The following is a 20,448-nucleotide window of genomic DNA, read 5'->3' as shown; positions in this document are numbered from 1 at the left end:
CCTCATACACCCTGATTTTACATCACCTCCTTCAATTCTCACATTCACTCATCCCACTTCAGCTAAATAAATGTTCTTGCAGTTTAGGAAAACCCATCAAGTATGTTCTTTTGAAGGCCTTACTCTCGCTTATCCAATGTCTGGAGTGATCCTTTTTCATATTTTGTCACATAGTCATTCCACTCATTTCATTTGGTCTCTGCTCAAATGTCACCTACTCAGAGAGTAAATGATGACACTTCTGATAATTCCAAAATGTACAGCCTCTTTCTTTCCCACCTTTACCTTTACCTTTACCTTCATTATTTACCTTCATTATTTTTCCCCATACCTTATCTCCATGTGAATTTAGTCTATGTGCTTATTTGTCTCTCCCTATTAAAATGCAATAAAAAGGATTTTTTTTTCCTCTCAGTATCTAGAACAGAGCATGGTGCAAAGAAGGTGCTCATTAAAAGTTAGTTGAATTAATGAATAAATTAGTCAATACAGATGAAACACTGAAAGCTTCTCATCTTATGATAGAGTGAAGGATGAATTCAATATAAAATATGCAAACTTTGTGAAGTCACAGAAGTAAATAAAGGTAGCACCTGTCAGTTACCCAGTGAATTACAGAAAATGGTCAAATTAGAAAACTAAAGCAAAATAAATTTCATATGAATGCTGAATTATCAAATGTGGATTACCCATACTGATCAAATTGCAAAAAAAACCTATATTATGTATCTTCTAGTTACAGGAGAATATTCCTTTGTGCCCAGTCCTTAATTGCAAAATAAATAGGAAGACTGTTAGAATACAAGTAAGAAAATAATGTTAAATGTTGTTAAAAATTTAAAAATATAACAAAAAATACCTGGGAATCTAATAGACACCAGATGCTAGCTGTTGGCTACAATAGGAACAGGTGCAAGGAAATAGGTATTTAACTTAGGCAAATAAGAATTCTATGGGCAAAAACTGACAGGTGGTATCCAGAGAGAGGGAGAGTTACATATGCCAAGCCATGGAGTCACACAGCAGAGTGACATGGAAATGTGTACTTGTTCTTAGCCAAAAGGCTGAGAAGCAATGTGGTACGGGAATGTAAATCATTTGTATTGCTATCACAAAAAGTGATTAGGAATTTCAGTATTTCATTATAGTTGGAGATGAAGTTATAGACAAATGTTGATAGATGGTAGATAGAGGATAGATAGATAGATAGATAGATAGATAGATAGATAGATACATAGACAAAGACAGATAAGGAGAAAAACACAAAATAGTTTTCACAATTATTCTTTATACTGGCAGAAGATAGAAACCATATAAATGTTGATCAGAGAATGATACATATTAAAAATCATTAACATCCAAATAAGGAGTATTTTATATTCATTGTTTAGAGTAAGAAAGCTGTAGAATGTACATATATGGGTATCAAAATATATTGTTAAATGCAAAAAACATGATTGCAGATCAGTATAAATCCATCTTGACATGTGTAAAGAAATACATAACCACAAAACAGAAAATAATATTGGATCCTAGAAGAGAAAGAGAATGAAATGCATTTTCTACTTTATAAAATTTTTGAACCTTAAGAAAAATCTAATATGAGTATTTGGAAAAGCAGTAAGAATAGATGTGACCAAATATTCAAGAAAGAGAACTTTTGGGTTGTAGACAGCATGAGGCATTTTAAATGAATGGGTGAGCAGAACAGTGAGATAAAGGACTTTAGAAAATAACTTGTTCTTGTTGAACTGGAAAGCTGACAGATTGGCTGCCACCAACAGTCATTTCAATAAGTTTTAGAGGAGAAAGGAATTTATTTTGAAAACACTGAGTTTTAGGAGCATGTGGTACAGTTTTCATGTGTAGCGCCAGTGAGCAATGTGAGAACTGTATGTGTGTCTGTGTATGCACGACATTAATGAAGATACAGTGAAAATTCAGTCACTCAAAACTGAATAGCTTAAGTATTCAGTAACACCAGTAGTTCTCCAGGGCAGCTCCCAGCAATAAGTCAGAGATATGAGGGATTTTGTGGGGAAACATTTGGCTTCCCCATAGCAACGGCAGGGTGGGAAAAAGCCAGAGAGATATACATTAAGTCTCAAATGTTTCAGCCGTTTGCTCTCAGATGTCATTTCTACTAGGAGTCCAACATGAATTTTCCCAATGCTAATGGATGCAGGAAGTTTGAAAGAGCACATGAAATCTGTGTTTTATATCCATTATCTTTCTAGGTCATATGATAATCATGCAAGATACCTTTAAATATGTCTACTTTCCAGAAGAGGAAAAAGGCTAAGCAAATGGCCTAATGTTACAAAGTTATTGAAACAAACAAACAAATAAATACATAAATAAATAAAGGGTCCATATTTCAACTCAGGAGTCACTCTCTAAAATGAAAATATTTCAAGAAAATATTTCGAGAATGATACTTTACCAAGGATATCCATTGACTTGAATGCATAAGAAGAGCCCTAAAAAAGACACCAAACTTAAGTTCTATTTTTACTCTTCCAGGAAATAAAACTGTCTGGTATGCTAACGAAGAAATCAGATTCCCAGGCCTTAATCTAGACCCAAAAATATCAAAACGGGAGGAGAACAACAACAGATCAGGTATGTACATTTTTGTCAGGTATGAGTTACAAATATTTCTGATGCCTATTACAATCGGGAAACTACTGCTTTCAGCACAGTGGAGTTCCAAGCATATCAGCGAATATCACATCCAGCATGTACCCTGCATATAGAAGCACACTGAGGGTTTATAGCAGTGATGCCCAGCCAGGATTACTTACCAGAATCATTGTGCAGTTATTGAAGTCACACACGTCTAGACCCTACCCGCGTATGTTTGTTTCTTTTTTTAATGCATACTCTTGGATTAATCCACTTAATTAATGACTCAAGTTAAGAAGTGGAGTGTCTATAGAGCATTACACAGTTATAATAAACTGAAGTTCAAGCCTGACAATCACTAATTAACAAAGTGGTGATTTTGACAAAATTTAGCAAAATGGTGATTTTTGACAGTTACTCACTACATTTGAACTACAGTAAAAGGAGAGGGACATCTAAAAAAATGGATTGTTACATAGACAAAAATTTGAGGATGTTTATTTCTTACTAAAGAATCAATACAATTCTATTATCAAAATACATACATGGGTCAATGAAAACCTCTCCAGACAAACCAGGTTCAGTAGTCAATCTCAATAACTGCCAGTTTGATATAAATTTGATTTTAAATAACAGTGAAATTGTCTGTCACCTAAAGGATTTGGCAAGGTTTTATATTTCTATTTTCTCTGAAGTCCTGTCTAATATACAATTGTTATTTTTTTTTTAATTTCTCACGAAGACTTATGTATTTCCTAATGTGATGAAAATACCCAGAAAACACATGGTCAAATAATCATGCATCAAAAAATCAGTGTTCAGTGGAATAAAAGCAATTTCCTTAAAAAAAATCTGAAAAAGATTTTTATAATAAAATTGATTAATAAAAAATAACTCATGCTAACAACAAGAAAATAACCTCAAAAAATGTCTCCACATTCATGCATGATGGAAAATGACTACTATATTTTCTTCAACTTACCTCAGAGCTTCTGTTCTGCAGAAGTAGTGATTTAGATTTATGTTGACTTTTACTAATATCTTTAGCAGAATGATCCTCCTCTTTTGGTTCGTTTGTATTACCTTCCTTTATAAACTTATGAGCAACATCCAGTACACTGGATAATATTTGAGATTTTGCCTATTAAAAAAGGAACAAAATATGATTTATTAAATCTAATATATCAGTTTAAGTAAGTTAGGTACATTAAATTATATTATCATGTTTCAATATTCTGTCTCCTAATTTTCAATGAATTTAATATTCTAATATATAAATTGGCATTTATATCAAACAATAAATAGTGAAAGTTGACATCTATTTAGGGGTTAGTTTGGTTTCATAGTGGCCTGAATATCATAAAAACACATCATTTAATCTTCATGTCAACTCAAAAGCATCAATATTTTTATCTGTTTTAGAGATAAAGAAGCTAAGTCTCTGAAAATTTAAATAAATTGCCCTTGACCACATGATAAGTGGTGAAAAAGGAATAACTCCAAGTACATATAATTCTAATGACACAATGTACTCCAAAAAATAGCACATCTATTTATTTGGAGTTGACATGTGCCAACTCCAAATAAATAGATGTGCTATTTTTTGTGCACATTTTAGCTAACACCCCCCTCAAAAAAAAAAAAAAAACTAAACTAAACTAAATTCTAGTCTATTGGGAACCTGAATAAATAGTAATGTGTATTCTATGATGCTAAAATATCTTCACAATGTTGACTATTCAAAAGTGCACATCAGAAAGTGCCTACCTATAGTTCCCTAGTGAACTCCAAGTTGTTCCTCATGCCATGCTGTACATTTGCTCATGAATTTCACTTACTAGAAAGGGCTTCCTTCCTATATTTCATTGTTTGCCAGATTCCTATTTCTTTTGGATTCATCCCAAGTAACTCCTAAGAAATCTTTTCTGTCCCCTTCCCCTGTAGGTATCTTCTTCATAAACTGAGTAGATCTCTACCAGCCCTTATGACATTGGACATTGATCTTACATTACCTTCTGGTGAGTATCTATCCCAACATAGCATGTAAGCTCACAGAAGGAAAAAATAATATATTTTTAAAGTCTTTGTGTAGCTAATACAGTACTGGAAAAAACAAGAAATGGTAAAAAAAAAAAAAAAAAAGCTCTTGATGGGAGTGAGAATTATAACTGCAGAATCAAAATAAATGATTGAGAAAAAGAGAAGGCCCTATTCTGAGGGGTCTCATATCAGTAACTACCCTGGTTTGCCAAGGACACCACAGGATTCCTGGTTGCTTCTGGGCTTGAGCCACACAAATCCCAGGGAGAAGATGAAGGACCATCAGATACTCTCTAGAACCTGGCATTAAGAATCCAAGCAATATGTTTTATATCTTAGCAAATTATCTCCAAGATGGGAAAATAGTGAACAGAAATATTGTTATGTTTTCTGCCTGGGAAATATTGCTATTTTAAAATTTATATCCTGTGGCATATTTAAATAGCAAAGATTACACTGAAACATTCCTGCTATGACCTTTTGTAAATTCACTAATATTAATTGCAACCTGATTCTGGAATCAGATAAGTGAACATCAAATTAATTGTTATTATCTCACATTGAGTTAATAAATTACCTATGAAAAAGTAACTAAGGGACTTATGCAGATATGTTGCTGTCTATCTATAAACCTATGGAGTCTAAGTTTTCCCAAAGTTCACTAAAAAAAATCTTAAATATATATATATGGTAACTATTTTTAAAATAAATCAATCCATGGTAATGCTTCATCATTTCAGAGCTAATCACTTTTTAACTAGTAGTGTTTAGAGTAATCCAACCTAAGCCTGATTCAAATATTTGAGAATAAGTTTACTGGCTTCAGAGTGGTTAAATTACCTAGTTTTTATTTTACATTAAAATAATAAATTCAGTGTTATGGATATTATGTAAAAATACAAATTATAATATCAGTCATCCATGTTTACATAAGTAACACAAAAAAAAGATATCTCCGTCCTAAAATCAATCTTACTATAAGTGTGATCCAATAATTTATAAAATACCATACAAAATATAATTTATATATTTTATATAATTTATAATTTATATATTTGATATTTTATAAGATAAAGTATCATAAAACACCTTTATATAGCATATTAAGAGGCTCTGAAATTGAAAAAAAGATATAATTTATTCTTAAGGTAATTTTATTGCTAAAATACACCTATCTTGTATAATTGATAAAATGTAATGTTATAGCTGAATATCTTAAAATTATGTTATTTCAGTAACAATAAAATGCCAATAAATTTTCTTGTATATTTTCTTTCTTAGAATTTTCTTTCCTAGGATATCTTATATTTAAATATTACTTTTGTCTGTTGTCAGAGTGTGTGTGTATATCTATATGTGTGTGTGTGTGTGTGTGTGTGTTTTTCTTATTCTTAAAATAGTCATATAAGGCAAGGTAATAAATATTATTATCCTATTATATAGACAAGACAACTCAAGCTTAGAAAGCTAATTTCAAAGTTAATGAATGAAGATGTTTGGACTTGAGTTAGAACTAGAACTTCCTTATGGCTTAACCCCCTTTTTATCTACTGAATTATGTTAACAGAGAGAATGTAATTTTAGTTTCCTAAAACATAAAAGATGTTACATTTTATCTCTAATAGATGTGAATATTGTTCCTTCTTTTATATATTTATTACTTATATGTGTGAAATATGTAATTCCACATAAAGCCTGTATAGAGATTAGTTTGTTTAGATTTTATTTCACTTGATGAATGACATGTTTGACCAAGCACTAGAAAATTAAAGGAAGGAAAAACTGGAGCTTCTCCTTTCACTGATGTCCTATATAACCTACATGGTGATGAAAAACAAAGCATAAACTTTGAAAACAGAGAAGAATTATAGAACAAACTATATCTCTACTAAGAAGTGTAGAATTTAACAGCATAATTAAGATTGGAAATCCACTAAAATACAATAACATGCTATTTTTTAATACTTAAAATTTCTTAGGTATGTGAAAAATATATGTATTGTACATAAATGGTTTGTCACTCCCTGTTCTCCAGACTCAATCTCCCACATGCATACCAAAGAAGAATCAACAATTAACTGATAAGCATCACATCACTTTACCTACATAGGTTCCCCTTGAATCTGGGTGGAGTTGTAATTTAATTAAAACTAATAGAATATGAGAAGTAATGGGCTTCACTTCCACTGGCAAGGAGGTAGGAAACAGTTGTGCCTCACTCTCTTACTCTTCATCAGGAAATACTCATGTTAAACTTCCAGCTGAGTAAAAAAATACACTTTTACTTTTTGAAACTACTTCTTGTTCTTTTGTATTATTCTTTTTGTATTGCATCAAGTATTATCTAACGTATGATCTCATATTTAGAAACTTCTCCTAAATAAATATTGTTTCAGCTACCAAAAAAAATAGCATGTTCTTTAAATTTATTCTGCTTTATTGTTTTTATGTTTGACCAACACTACCAAATTATTTCCATTACTACCAATATTTCTCATTCTATTTGAAAAGGATGTTTTTTCCTCACAATACAATTCTATTTGTCAATGTAGGCTCATATCAAATGTTATGCAATTCCAATGTATCCAAGAACATTATAAAAATGAACTTAGGGCCCCCCCTGGTGGCGCAGGTGGTTAAGCGCCACACTGTGAAGCTGTCCGCAGCCTCTATGACTGGTTCGATCCCTGCTGGCCAGCAAGGGTCCCACATGGTGCAGCAGACATCTCCTGTAGTGCCTGCTGCTCCCCTCAGCAGTGCATTTCATCAGTCTGCCTGTTCTGTTCCCCACTCTGTCTCTGATGAATCCTCTCACCCTCCTGCAAATCTGGCCTGTATCCTGGTTCTTGTATAAATAAATAAATAAATCTTTTTAAAAAATAAAAAATAAAAATGAACCGAAAGGACAAATTGTTTAATCTCTCTGGGACAACCATTTTCTTCTTTGATTGATTGCAGCAAAAATTAATAAATCCTCTGTATTCTTTTAACACCTTGCTTATGGATATACTAGAATTTTGTTCCTCAAATTGTGATCCATAAATCAGTGACAACACCATCACCTAAAAATTTACTAAAAATGCAAAATCTCAGATCCCATTCAAACCCACTGAATCAAAATTTGCAGTTTGACATGTAACTTACATACACATTAAGGATTGAGAATCACTGTATTAGAACACCTACTAGTCAGTTGTGTAATAATTGGTTGCATAAATTTGGCTTCCCTTTTGTGATTATGAATTCCTTGACAGAGGGGTTCATTCATATTTTATTCTGCCTTATTGTTTTACATCACCTACCTTCATTTTTTCTCCCTGAAGTCCTGTCCTTCACACTTTGCAACTAGAACATTACTTGATGCTAGTGCAGTACTTGAGAAATGTTGATTGAATCAAATTTAACTGACTTACTGAGACAAAATGACAAAAAATTCCATTTGAACACTCCTTATTTGTGCCAAGCTATTTAAGTCAATGTCAATACAACTAAAATCAATGGCACCATTAATAATAGCACAAAAGGGCAGATCATTTACCTCTCTAAACCTAAGCGTTTACACGTGTATAACTATACAGCAGAGTTGTGAAAACGGCTATACATCTGTATAAAAAACACCCAGCAGAGAGATGTGATAATATAGTGCATTCAAATGAGTGCTGTCATTTTATCTATATCACGATATACTACTACTCTGTAGGGAAGAGAAACAGTTTAAATATCCAGAAAATAGAACTCCTACCAAAATCAAGAGACAGAGGTGGATCTTAAGATTATGGTATAATAAAGAGCTAAGTATATAATTCTATCCCCATAAAATAAATGGTAAACTGGATAGAATTGTTTGAAAATTATTTCAGGTTTCTGGGAATCAATCAAAGGCAATCTTTAAGTACTTTGAATTAAGAATTCTTAACTCATTTGTTGTGACACAAATGAAGAACAGCAAAAGCCTGTGGCTTCTTTGCATGGGGTTGTTCCCATATTCTGTCTTCTTTTCCAGATCTGTCAACATTAGGGTAAGAATGACCTTGTTGTACATGAAGTGTATGGAGTCAGAATCTTGAGGCTGCAGCAGGGTGATCATAGATTAGCAAAATTGTCTACAAATAGATTGGGAAAACCTGTTTCTCTGAAAGCATGAAATTTTGTTTCTATCTGGAGTGAGTAGTGAACCAGGTAAACATTTAATGAGTAAATTTGAAAATGAAAAAATACTACAGTGGATGAAAAAATAAATGTCGTGGGTGGGAATGTAAATTGGTGCACTCATTATGGAAAATGTTGTTGAGAATCCTCAAAACAATAAAAATAGTAATTCCATAAGATCCAAATATCCCATGCGTAGGTATTTACTCAAAGAACATGGAAGTATTAATTTAAAAAGGTATATGCACCATGTTAATTACATCAGTATCAAAGTTAAGATTGATACTTATTGACAGATGATTGGATAAAGTAGATATGGTATAGATTCACATGAAATACTACTTAGCTTTTAAAAAATAAAATACAAAATCCTGCCATTTTCAACAACATGGAAGGACCTAGAGGATATTGTACTTAGTGAAACAAGAAAGACAAACATCATTATTTCAGTGGTAACAAAATTAAATGAATGAACTAAACTAAACAAAAACAAACTTTTAGAATATAAGACTAAATTAATGGTTAGTAAAAGAGAAAAGGGGGGAGGGGGCTCCCTGGTGGTGGAAGGGGTTAAAATGCAGCACTATGAAGCTATCTGCAGCCACACAGCAGCACAAATTCATTCCCCAGTCAGGGAGGTGACCCACATGGCATAACAGACCTCTCCTGTCTTGCCTGCTGCTCCCCTCAGCAGTGTATTGCAGTAGATCCACTTGTTCTGCTCCCCAAGCTGTCTCTGGTGAATCCTCTCACCCCCCTGCATCTCTGGCCTGCACCTAAGCTCTTGTACACATAAATAAATCTTTAAATAATTTGGCAAAAAAAAGAGAAAAGGGGGTTCAATTGATATAAAGGGTCAACTGTATAATGAAAAATAGAATTGGACTTTTAATGGTGAACTTAAAACAGTATATACAGATGTTGATTTTACAATGGTGCACACTGAAACATAAATAATTTTATAATATAATGTTAATTCATTAAAATTAAAAAGCAACACACCTGCATTAATATATAATTAAGAAATTATCTAATTATAGATAATGTGTATTTCTGAGTATATACAGTAAAATCTAGGTCAGCAAATACTACTCAATAATATGAAGAAAGGTTTCCAACCAAAAGCAATTTTTTGAAAAGAAAAGGGATCTGTATCTATATTTATGGTTGTTTTCATACTTTTTAAAAAAGGAATAATGATTTCCTTTTATGTTAAAAAAGTTACATACTCTCATTAAAGAATAAAATGAATGTGTTGTTTTTTTAAAAAAATTTCTTTAGTATGTCAAATTGGTTAAGAGAGTTGAAATAGAAGGAGAAAAGTACAGTGAACAAGACAAATTATTCTATTTAAAGGCAAAATAAAGGGCCTCCCCTGGTGGCGCAGAGGTTAAGCACTGGGCTGCGAAGCTGTCCGCAGCTTCTGCAGCGCTGGTTCCATCCCAGGCCGCCAGTGAGGATCCCACATGGCGTGCATACCTCTCTTGCCATGCCCGATGCTCCCCTCAGCAGTGTATTTCATCAGTCTGCCTGTTCTGTACCCCGCTCTGGCTCTGGTGAATTCTCTCACCCTCCCGCACTTCTGACTGTGCCCAGTGCTTGTATAAATAAATAAAAAAACTCTGAAAAAAAAATAAAATAAAGGCAAAAAAAATTGAAGAAAATTAGCACAACTTTTGAGACCTATGGAGTAATATCAAGCATCTAACATACATATAGTGGGAATCTCAGAAGTAGTAAATGACTAGATACACACACACACATATATATATATATATGTGTGTGTGTTTATCTATATATGAACACATTTATGTACATATGCCTATATATAAAGAAATGATTGATAAGACTTAAGACTTTCTATATTTGATGAAAATTACTATTTTGAAAATCTGGGAAGTTCAATAAAGCCAACAAATATCCAAGACACATCAGAATCAAAGGTCTGAAAGACAACAGAAAAAAACATCAGGAGTGGGTCCTCTCTGGTGGTGCAAGGGGTTAAGTCTCAGCACTATCAAGCTATCTCCAGTCACTGCAACATGAGCTCCATTCCCAGCCAGGGAGCTGACCCACGTGGTGCAGCAGACCTCTCCTGTCTTGCCTACTGCTCCCCTCAGCAGTGTATTTCAGTAGATCTGCCTGTTCTGCTCCCCATTCTGTCTGGTGAATTCTCTCACCCCCCTGCAGTTCTGGCCTACACCCAGTTCTTTAAAAAAAAAAACAAACAACAAAAAAAATTGAAGTACTTTTTATTTTCAGTTTTATTTTTTTGTTTGTTTGTTTTTTAAAGAACTGGGTGTAGGCCAGAGGTGCAGAAGGTGAGAGGATTCACCAGAGACAGAGTGGGGGGCAGAATAGGCAGACTGACGAAATACACTGCTGAGGGGAGCAACAGGCGAGACAGGAGAGGTCTGCCACGCCATGTGAAACCAACGGCCAGCTGGGATTGAACTCGTGCTGCAGTGGCTGCGGATAGCTTCATAGGTTGCATTTTAACCCATTGTGCCACCAGGGAGGCCCTAAATCATAAAAACATATCAAGAGTAAAAGAGAAATATGGCTCATCACATATAAGTATGCATCAACGCAATGAACAACTGACTTTGCAGCCTCGCAACCCAGCACTCAGCCGCTGCGTCACCAGGGGATGACCATTAAATGAATAAATTTATGCAAGCACATGCTTTACCCATACACACCAAAAAAGTAATTTCAATTGTACACTTAAAAAAAAAAAAAATCGGGCCTCCCTGGTGGCACAAGGGGTTAAGCTCAGCACTGTGAAGCTATCTGCAGCCACTGCAGCACGAGTTCCATCCCCCGCCAGGGAGCTACACACATGGAGCAGCAGACCTCTCCTTTCTCACCAGCTGCTCCCCTCAGCAATGTATTTCAGTCAGTCTGCTTGTTCTGTTCCTCACTCTGTCTCTAGTGAATCCTCTCACCCCCCACACCTCTTGCCTGTACCCCAGTAACTAACAAAATTTAATTATACTAAATGTGTATTAGCATTTCAATTAAGAGGCAGAAATTCAAAAACCAGCAACATGTTTTAAAGCAACTGAACAAAAAAACTTGGAAATTTATATGGAACCACAAAAGGCCTCAAAATGCAAAACCAGTGCTAAGAGAAATTTATATGGAACCACAAAAGGCCTCAAAATGCAAAACCAGTGCGATATCATGTTATGTGACTTAAAACTATTATAAATCAACAGTATTATAGACAAATAGATATATGGATGAATGGAACAGAATGAAATTCCAGAAATAAATTCTTGTACATACCTATGTTCTATGATTAGGCATCCCCACAAAATGGGGAACAGATAGCTTTTTTTTAACATTTATTTATTTATTTTTTTAATAAATTTTATTTTTATATTCCCCATACAATTGCAATCCCCCATTCTGACCCCAATCCCTCCCTCCTGCCCCCACCCCCAAAAAGTGTCTCTGGTTCATAGTTTTTGTTGATTTTGATTTTCACTTTCTTATAGTTATTCATTTTCCTGGTCCCTTATTTAAGTATTCTAGATTCCTGCTATGAGTGAGACCATCCGGTATTTTTCTTTTTCTTTTTGGCTTATTTCACTGAGCATGATCCCTTCCAGCGCCATCCATGTTGCTGCAAATTGCATGTGTTTATCATTTTTGAATGCTGAGTAATATTCCATGGTATATATGTACCACATCTTCTTGATCCAGTCATCTATTTTTGGGCATTTGGGCTGTTTCCAAAGCTTAGCTATTGTAAATAGTGCTGCTATAAACATAGGGGTGCAGGTGTTCTTTGGAATTGATGTTTCTGTGTTCTTTGGGTAAATACCTAGGAGTGGAATTGCTGGATCCTGTGGAAGCTCTATGTTTAGTAGGTCCAGAAATCTCCACACAGCTCTCCATAGTGGTTGGACCAGTTTGCACTCCCACCAACAGTGCAGAAGAGTTCCTTTTTCTCCACAACCTCGCCAACATTTGTTGTTGCTAGTTTTTTTTAATATGTGCCATTCTCACTGGTGTAAGATGGTATCTCATGGTAGTTTTGATTTGCATTTCCCTGATGACAAGTGATGTTGAACATTTTTTCATATGCCTGTTGGCCATTCGCATTTCCTCTTCAGAGAAGTTTCTTTTTAGCTCCTCTGTCCATTTCTTGACTGGATTATTTTCTTTGTTGTTGTTGAGTCTCATCAGCTCTTTGCAGATTTTTGTGATCAGTCCTTTATCATTAGTGTTGTGTGCAAAAATTTTCTCCCAGTTGGTGGGGTTTCTCTTTGTTTTTGTTATTGTCTCTTTTGCTGTGCAGAAGCTCTTTAATTTGATGTAGTCCCAGATGTTGATCTTTGCCTTCACTATCACTGCTTTGGGTGAAGTGTCTGTAAAGATGTCTTTGATATGCAAATCACGTAGTGTTTCGCCTATATTTCCTTCTATGTATTTTATGGTTTCAGGTCTTATGTCTAGTTCTTTAATCCATTTTGAGTTGATTTTTGTATATGGTGTGAGGTAGTGGTCAAGCTTCATTCTTTTGCATGTAGCGACCCAGTTTTCCCAGCACCATTTATTGAACAAACTTTCTTTGCTCCAATGCATAGTCTTTGCTCCTTTGTCAAATATTAGTTGACCATAAACCTGTGGGTTTATTTCTGGATTTTCTATTCGATTCCATTGGTCTGTATGTCTGTTCTTGTTCCAATACCATGCAGTTTTGATGATTATGGCTTTGTAGTAGAGTTTGAAGTCTGGGAGTGTGATGCCTCCATTCCCTTCTTTCCTTTTCAGGAGAGCTTTGGCAATTCGGGGTTTTTTGTGATTCCATATGAATTTCATCAATAATTGTTCTATTTCTTTGAAGAATGACATTGAAATTTTGACTGCTTTTCAATATAATACTGGAAGTCCTAGCCTGAGCAATAAGACAAGAGAAAGACATCCAAGGAATCCAAATAGGAAAAGAAGAAGTCAAACTATCACTCTTTGCAGATGATATGATAATATACATAGAGAACCGCAAAAACTCCACAGAAAAACTAATACAACTCATCAATCAGTTCAGTAAAGTGGCAGGATACAAAATCAACACGCAAAAGTCAGTAGCCTTCCTATATACAAACAATAAATCTGAAGAAGAAAAAATCAAAAAAACCATCCCTTTTATTATTGAAACAAAAAAAATCAAATATTTGGGAATAAATCTAACAAAAGAGGTAAAGGACCTATACAAAGAAAACTATAAAACACTGTTAAAAGAAATAGAAGAAGACACAAAGAAATGGAAAAACATCCCCTGCTCATGGATTGGGAGAATAAACATTATTAAAATGGCCATCCTACCAAAAGCAATCTACAGATTCAATGCTATTCCAAACATTTATTTATTTTTATACAAAAACTGGGGTACAGGCCAGATGCACGGGAGGGTGAAAGGATTCACTGGAGACAGTGGGAACAGAACAGGCAGGGTGAAGAAATACACTGCTGAGGGGAGCTGTGGGAAGACAGAAGAGGTCTGCTTCACCATGTGCGATTTTCACCAGCCTGCCGGAATCGGAAGCTGCTCTGCAGATGCTGCGGACAGCTTCTCTGTGCGGCGTTCAACCGCCCGCGCCACAAGGGAAGCCCCAGATAGTATTTTTAATAAACAGGGCTAGGAAATTTAGAAATCCATGCAAAAAACAATGTAGGTAGATTACTCACTAACACCACACACAAAACAAGCTCCAAATAGGCAAGAGATTTAGATGAGATCTACAACAAAATCATAGAAGAAAACGTAGGTGGTACATTCCATGGTAATAAATATAAATATATACATACATACATATATATATTTATTCAGTGACTCAGATATAAGTATATATATATATATGCTCATATATACTATATAGGCTATATATTATACATTATAATATATTTGTATACATTGTTATATATAATATGATATAATGCAATGTAATAAAATGTAATGTAATGTAATATATATTATATAAACTCATGCCACTGCAACATGAGTTTGATCCCCAGCCAGGGAGATACCCACATGGCACAGCAGACCTCTCCTGTCACCCTCCGCACCCCTCAGCAGTGTATTTCAGTGGCTCTGCCTGTTCTGTTCCCCACTCTGTCTCTGGTGAATCTTCTCAGCCCCCACACCTCTGACCTACACCCTAGCTCTTGTATGTATAAATAAAATAAATCTTTAAAAAAAGAGGGCCTCCCTAGTGGTGCAGGGTATTAAGGACAGCACTGTGAAGCCATCCACAGCCTCTGCAGCATGTGTTTGATCCCTGGTGGGCCAGGGAGCTACCGACATGGTGCAGGGACCTCTCCTGTCTTGCCTGATGCTCCCCTCAGCAGTGTATTTCAGTCAGTCTGCCTGTTCTGTTCCCCACTCTGGTGAATTCTCTCACCCCCCTGCACCTCTGGCCTGTACCCCAGTTCTTATATGCATAAATAAATAAAAATAAAAATATAAAAGAAAAGAGTAAGGAAACCTATTACACATCATCCAACAATTCCACTTCTGGCGATACATCCAAAATAATTTAAAGCAGAGCCGGGAAGAGATGTTTTCACCATCATAGTCAAAGAAGCATTATTTACAATAGCCAAGAGGTATAAAAGACATTAAGTATTTATAAGTATATAAATGAAAAAGCAAAATGCGGTGTATGAACACATGCAATTAAATATTATTCAAAATTTAAGAAGAAAAACTGCCACATGCCACACCATAAATGAACCTAAAGAAAATTATGCTAAATGAAACAAACCAGCCTCAAAAACCAAATACTGCACGACTCCACTTGATAGGAAACTATATTAATGACATTTATAGAAAAGAATGTTGCATAATGGGCAAGGAGTTTCAGTATTGCAAGATAAAAATTCTAGCAATTGATTGCCCAGTCATGTGAACATATTGAAACATATTGAACACTTAAAATGATTAAGGATATAAATTATATTTTATGTATATTTCACCACATTAGATATTTTTAAACATTTATGGGATATAGAGCACTGAGAATAAACAAAATAATTTTTCACAAGTATAAAGTTAGATAACTTATGCCACCTAATACAAAAACATCTACACTAATTAAGAAATGTGGTATTGACATAAGACTTGGTAAACAGATTCATAACACAGAAAAGAGAGTTCAGGAATTAGTCTTTATTCAATTCTTTTTCAATAAATATACTAAGCCAATCTAGTGTGAAAATTATAATCTTTATTTTTAAAGACATTTTTATTGCATTATATTTTATTGAAGTAACATCGGTTTATAGAACCATATGTGACTTACTGGTAGAAGTTCCTACCTCTTCAGATGCTTATTTCGATAACATATCCAATAACAAAGAAACCATAATACTCCACAATAGTTCAATGGAATCTCTCCCACATTTTTTTCCTACCTTCTATAGTACCATTGGGTAGTTTAAATTCTATATCAGATTTAGAGTTTGTTTTGGTTTAGTTTTTTCCTGATCCTATGTTTTGTTTCTCTACATTCTACAACTGTGTGAAGTCATCCAGTATTTGTCTAACGGCCTTTGATTTATTTCAATTAGCATAATCACTTCCACTTTCATCTATGTTATCCCAAATGGAAAGATTTCATCATTTTTTATTCCTGAGTGGCAACCCATTATGTATATATACAATAATAGTTCACTCATTTGTCATTGGGCACTTTGATTATTTCCATAAATTGGCTATTATAAATAGTGTTGTACTGCATATAGGAGTGAGCTTATCCTTTTGTTAGTGTTTTTGCATTCTTCAGGTAGATACTTAAGAATGGGATTGCTGAATCACACCGTAAATATAGTCCTAACATTTTGGGGGAAAAAAAGTGTTGTCTATAGTATGAAAATCTTCATACTATCCCAGCTAAACTCCACTAACAATATATGAGTGATTTTTTGTCCTACATATCCTCACCAATACATGTTGTTCCTTGTTTTTTTTGACATAAGTCATTCTCACGGGTGCGAGGTGGTATCCAATTGTGGTTTTGGTTTGCATTTCCCTGATGATAAGTGATGAGTGTTTCTCATGTGCTTTTAGGCTATATAAAAATCCTCATGGAGACAAATTCAACAATTACATTAAAACAATCAATTAGACACCATGACCAAATGGGATTTTTACTCCAGGAACATGAGGGTGGTCAACATCCACAATCTAATCAGTGCAATTCACCATAGCAACAAAAAGAAGGATAAAAATCATGTGATCTTCGCAGACGAGAAGGCATTTTATAAGGTTCAACACCCCTCAAAAATTAAAGATTGAACATTCATTTATTATAAAAAAGCTCTCAATAAGTGGGGATAGAAGGAACAAAGTAGCTAAAAATAATGAGGGCAATGAATGACAAACCCACAATGAACATTATTTTCAATAGTGAAAAACTGACAGCTTTTTCACTAAGATCTGGTAATGGCAAGAATATCCACTTACACAACTAAGAGTCAACATTGTATTGAAAGTCCAAACTAGAGCAACTAAGTAAGAGAAAGGATATAAAAGAAATTCAAATTGGGAAATAATAGGTAAAGCTGCAAATGATGAACTACTGATGATGTGATGATATCCATATAAAAGCCAAAAGACTCCTCTAAAAGATAATTGAAACAATGTCAATTAAGCAAAGTTGCAGGGAACAAAATCATTACACAAAATCAGTTACCTTCCTATATGCAATGACCTAGAAGAAGAAGAAATCAAGAAAATAATACCATTTACCATTGTATCCAATTAATTAAATATCTAGGATTAGTAAACTTAACAAAGAAGGTGAAGGAACTATGCTATGAAAACTGCAATATATTTTTTAAAGAAACTGAACAAAACACTAAGAAATGGACTGCTGTCCTCTGCTAATGGATTGTAAGAATTAATATTGTCAAAGTGGTCATCTTACTCAAATCAACACACAACATTCAATGCAATCCTTATCTATATTTTTTTTAATTGTTGTTCATGAAATTTCTAGAAAAGACAAATATACAGCAACAGATGGTAGATCAATGATATTCTAGGGCTGGAAGTGATAGCCAGGTCACAAAAATGCACCAGGAAACATTTTATAGAAAAAATTCATTCCTTTTTAACTTTGTATCTTTTTTCACTTAGCATTAGCTTTCTGAAACTCTTCCATATTGTTTAATGTTCATGGTAGTAGCCCATTCCTTTTTAATGCCAAATAATATTCCATTGGGTAGATATTTCATATTGTTTTTATTGTATCATTAGTTGATGGGATTATAGTTTGTTCATTTTTTGGTGTAATGGAAATATTACCCAATGGTCGTGATAGTTGCACAAGTTTATAAATTACTAAAAAAATGTTTAATTTTATAGCTACAATGTGAATTTCAAAGTATAAAAATATCAAAAAATAGAAGACACAGGGTTATATTCTAATTCATCAATAGTTAAATTCCAGTGGTAACAACTATTACAGTTTGGTATACATCCTCATTGCCTTTGTCTCTAGCTAGAAGGACACATTATCTCTCACTTAATAGCATGGCAACTATTATTTTAAGTAATAACTAACCGATGAACAAGAATATGACAATTACTAATATGTAATATTTACAATGGATAACAATACATATTGTCACAACACTACCATATCTATACAAGATACTTGCAATCTCAAAATTCAACTTAAGGGCTTCCCTGATGGTGCAAGGGGGTAAGACACAACTTGTGAAGCTGTCCGCAGGCTCTGCAGCATGCGTTCAATCATCCAGCCGGCCAGGGATCCCTGGCCACATGGCACAGCAGACCTCTCTTGATTTGCCCGCTGCTCCCCTCAGCAGTGTATTTCAGTCAATCTGCCTCTTCTGCTCCCCAATCTGTCTCTGGTGAATCCTCTCACCCCCCATACCTCTGGCCTGTTCCTCAGCTCTTGTATGCATAAATAAATAAATCTGAAAAAATTTTCAACTTAAAAATTATTTATTTCCATTATTAAAATATGAAAATGTATGTCTACAAAAACTAATGGGCAGCAACAGAACACAAGGTGATGGAAAATGAATAAAAACTCCTGTGTAAATTCTTTACATCTAAAATTGTTTTAAAATGAAACCAAAACAGCCTTCAGGGTACATAGTAAATCATACATCTCACTAGGATACGAGCTTAAACTAAAGCCAAAGAAAGTGATTTACTGCTTGCATTTCCAGATATCCCACATCCTTCACTACACTTTGTGATGGTAGGATTTCATCTGCTAAATGTTCTAAATTCTCACCTGAACTTTTCTTCTGCCCAGAATGATATTATCTTTCAAATTACACTGTAGAAGAATTCATCACTCTGACAATGTATCATTAATCAAAGTAAAGAGGGTTGATATTTTATAGCATTTTAGAATATATGGCACCTTGTAGAAGTTAAGGTCCAAGAGTAAAAGTTTTACTTTAGTTAGAAAAATGATACATTCTATGGCAATGTCAGTGGTTCAAAACTCTTAACTACCATCATCTAAAATTCTAGCTATCAAGCAACAAATATTAATAATCACATTGACATAGCCATGTTTCCTTATATTATCCAGAAGTAACTACTCAAGGAAGTTCATATATAATTCATACCTAGGTTACTTCCTTGGTTTCAAATAAAAAAAGAAAAAATAGCTCCTTAGTTTTGTTTCTTTATATTCTATATATGAGTGAAGTCATCTGATATTTGTGGCAACATAAATCTGAAGAGGTATTGAACCTACTCTCTTAAATCAGATGTATTGTAAACTAAAGTTACCTCAAACAATATATCACAAAAACCCAAAATATTAAAATGTAAAGTTTAAATTAAAAATAATGAAAACAATAATAAAACTATACATTGAAAAAAATTCTAGAATGTACCTTTTCTAGTTGTTGACATTCCTTGGTTTTCTGCTTTCATTAACTGACTTGAAAAAGTTAGAATTTATTGCAACCACAGCCCTGAATTAAAAACTGCAAACTCTAATATCTGCACAAGGGTTCTATTATTTAATTTATATGTGATAGACTAACAGAAATAGATGTAGGAAAGAAGGGGCGGAGGGAGGGAGAATGAATTATATTATGGCAGAATTCAAGAAATATGAATTAACTGGTAGCAGTGATTGTTGAATATAGTTGGTTTTTGGATAGTTAACTATAAAAACATTTCAGGGTCATCAAATTAAAAACTAATGATTTTTAAATCATAATTATACTAAAAATTACATATATTTTAAACTGACTTCTGAGCACAAACTCCCACGTTTGGAATACTTTCCCAGGTATACCTTGTTGTGATTTCTTTGATCTTAATTATCTCACATGCAATTGGTAAACAAGGGAATGATGTCAGTGTACTGAGAAGTGTCATTGACTCTTGACATTTCTTTTCCATCATATTACTTTTTTGAGATTATTGTGAAAATTTTTTTCACAAGTAAAAGTCCAAATCTTAGCAACACATGAAGATTTAAAGAAAGAAGTGGAAAATCAATAAAAATGTTCATTTTAGCAGAGTACTAACTGAATGACTTCTACTGCCATGCATGCCACCATTAAGCTATATGGAAAAACTTTGAATGCAGATAAAGAACTACAGAGATAGTACCTTGG

The 20,448-nt window shown here is 34.0% G+C and overlaps 1 protein-coding gene across 4 annotated transcripts in view; it reads right to left on the bottom strand.

The window, feature by feature from the left end:
- Positions 1 to 20,448, bottom strand: part of ZBBX (zinc finger B-box domain containing) — a 184,481-nt gene that overhangs the window by 114,281 nt on the left and 49,752 nt on the right. For all 4 annotated transcript variants that reach the window (XM_054700724.1, XM_037525753.2, XM_054700725.1 and 1 more), the window contains exon 8: positions 3,608 to 3,766. In XM_054700724.1, coding sequence (XP_054556699.1) covers positions 3,608 to 3,766 — 159 coding nt within the window. The remainder of the gene's footprint in view (positions 1 to 3,607; positions 3,767 to 20,448) is intronic.

The sequence above is a fragment of the Talpa occidentalis genome, unplaced genomic scaffold (genome assembly GCF_014898055.3).
Source record: "Talpa occidentalis isolate TD23 unplaced genomic scaffold, MPIMG_talOcc4v2.1 talOcc4.4, whole genome shotgun sequence".
In the NCBI taxonomy this organism is placed as follows: domain Eukaryota; kingdom Metazoa; phylum Chordata; class Mammalia; order Eulipotyphla; family Talpidae; genus Talpa; species Talpa occidentalis.
Note: the sequence above shows the minus strand (reverse complement) of the source record. Positions and strands in the feature narration are given on the sequence as shown.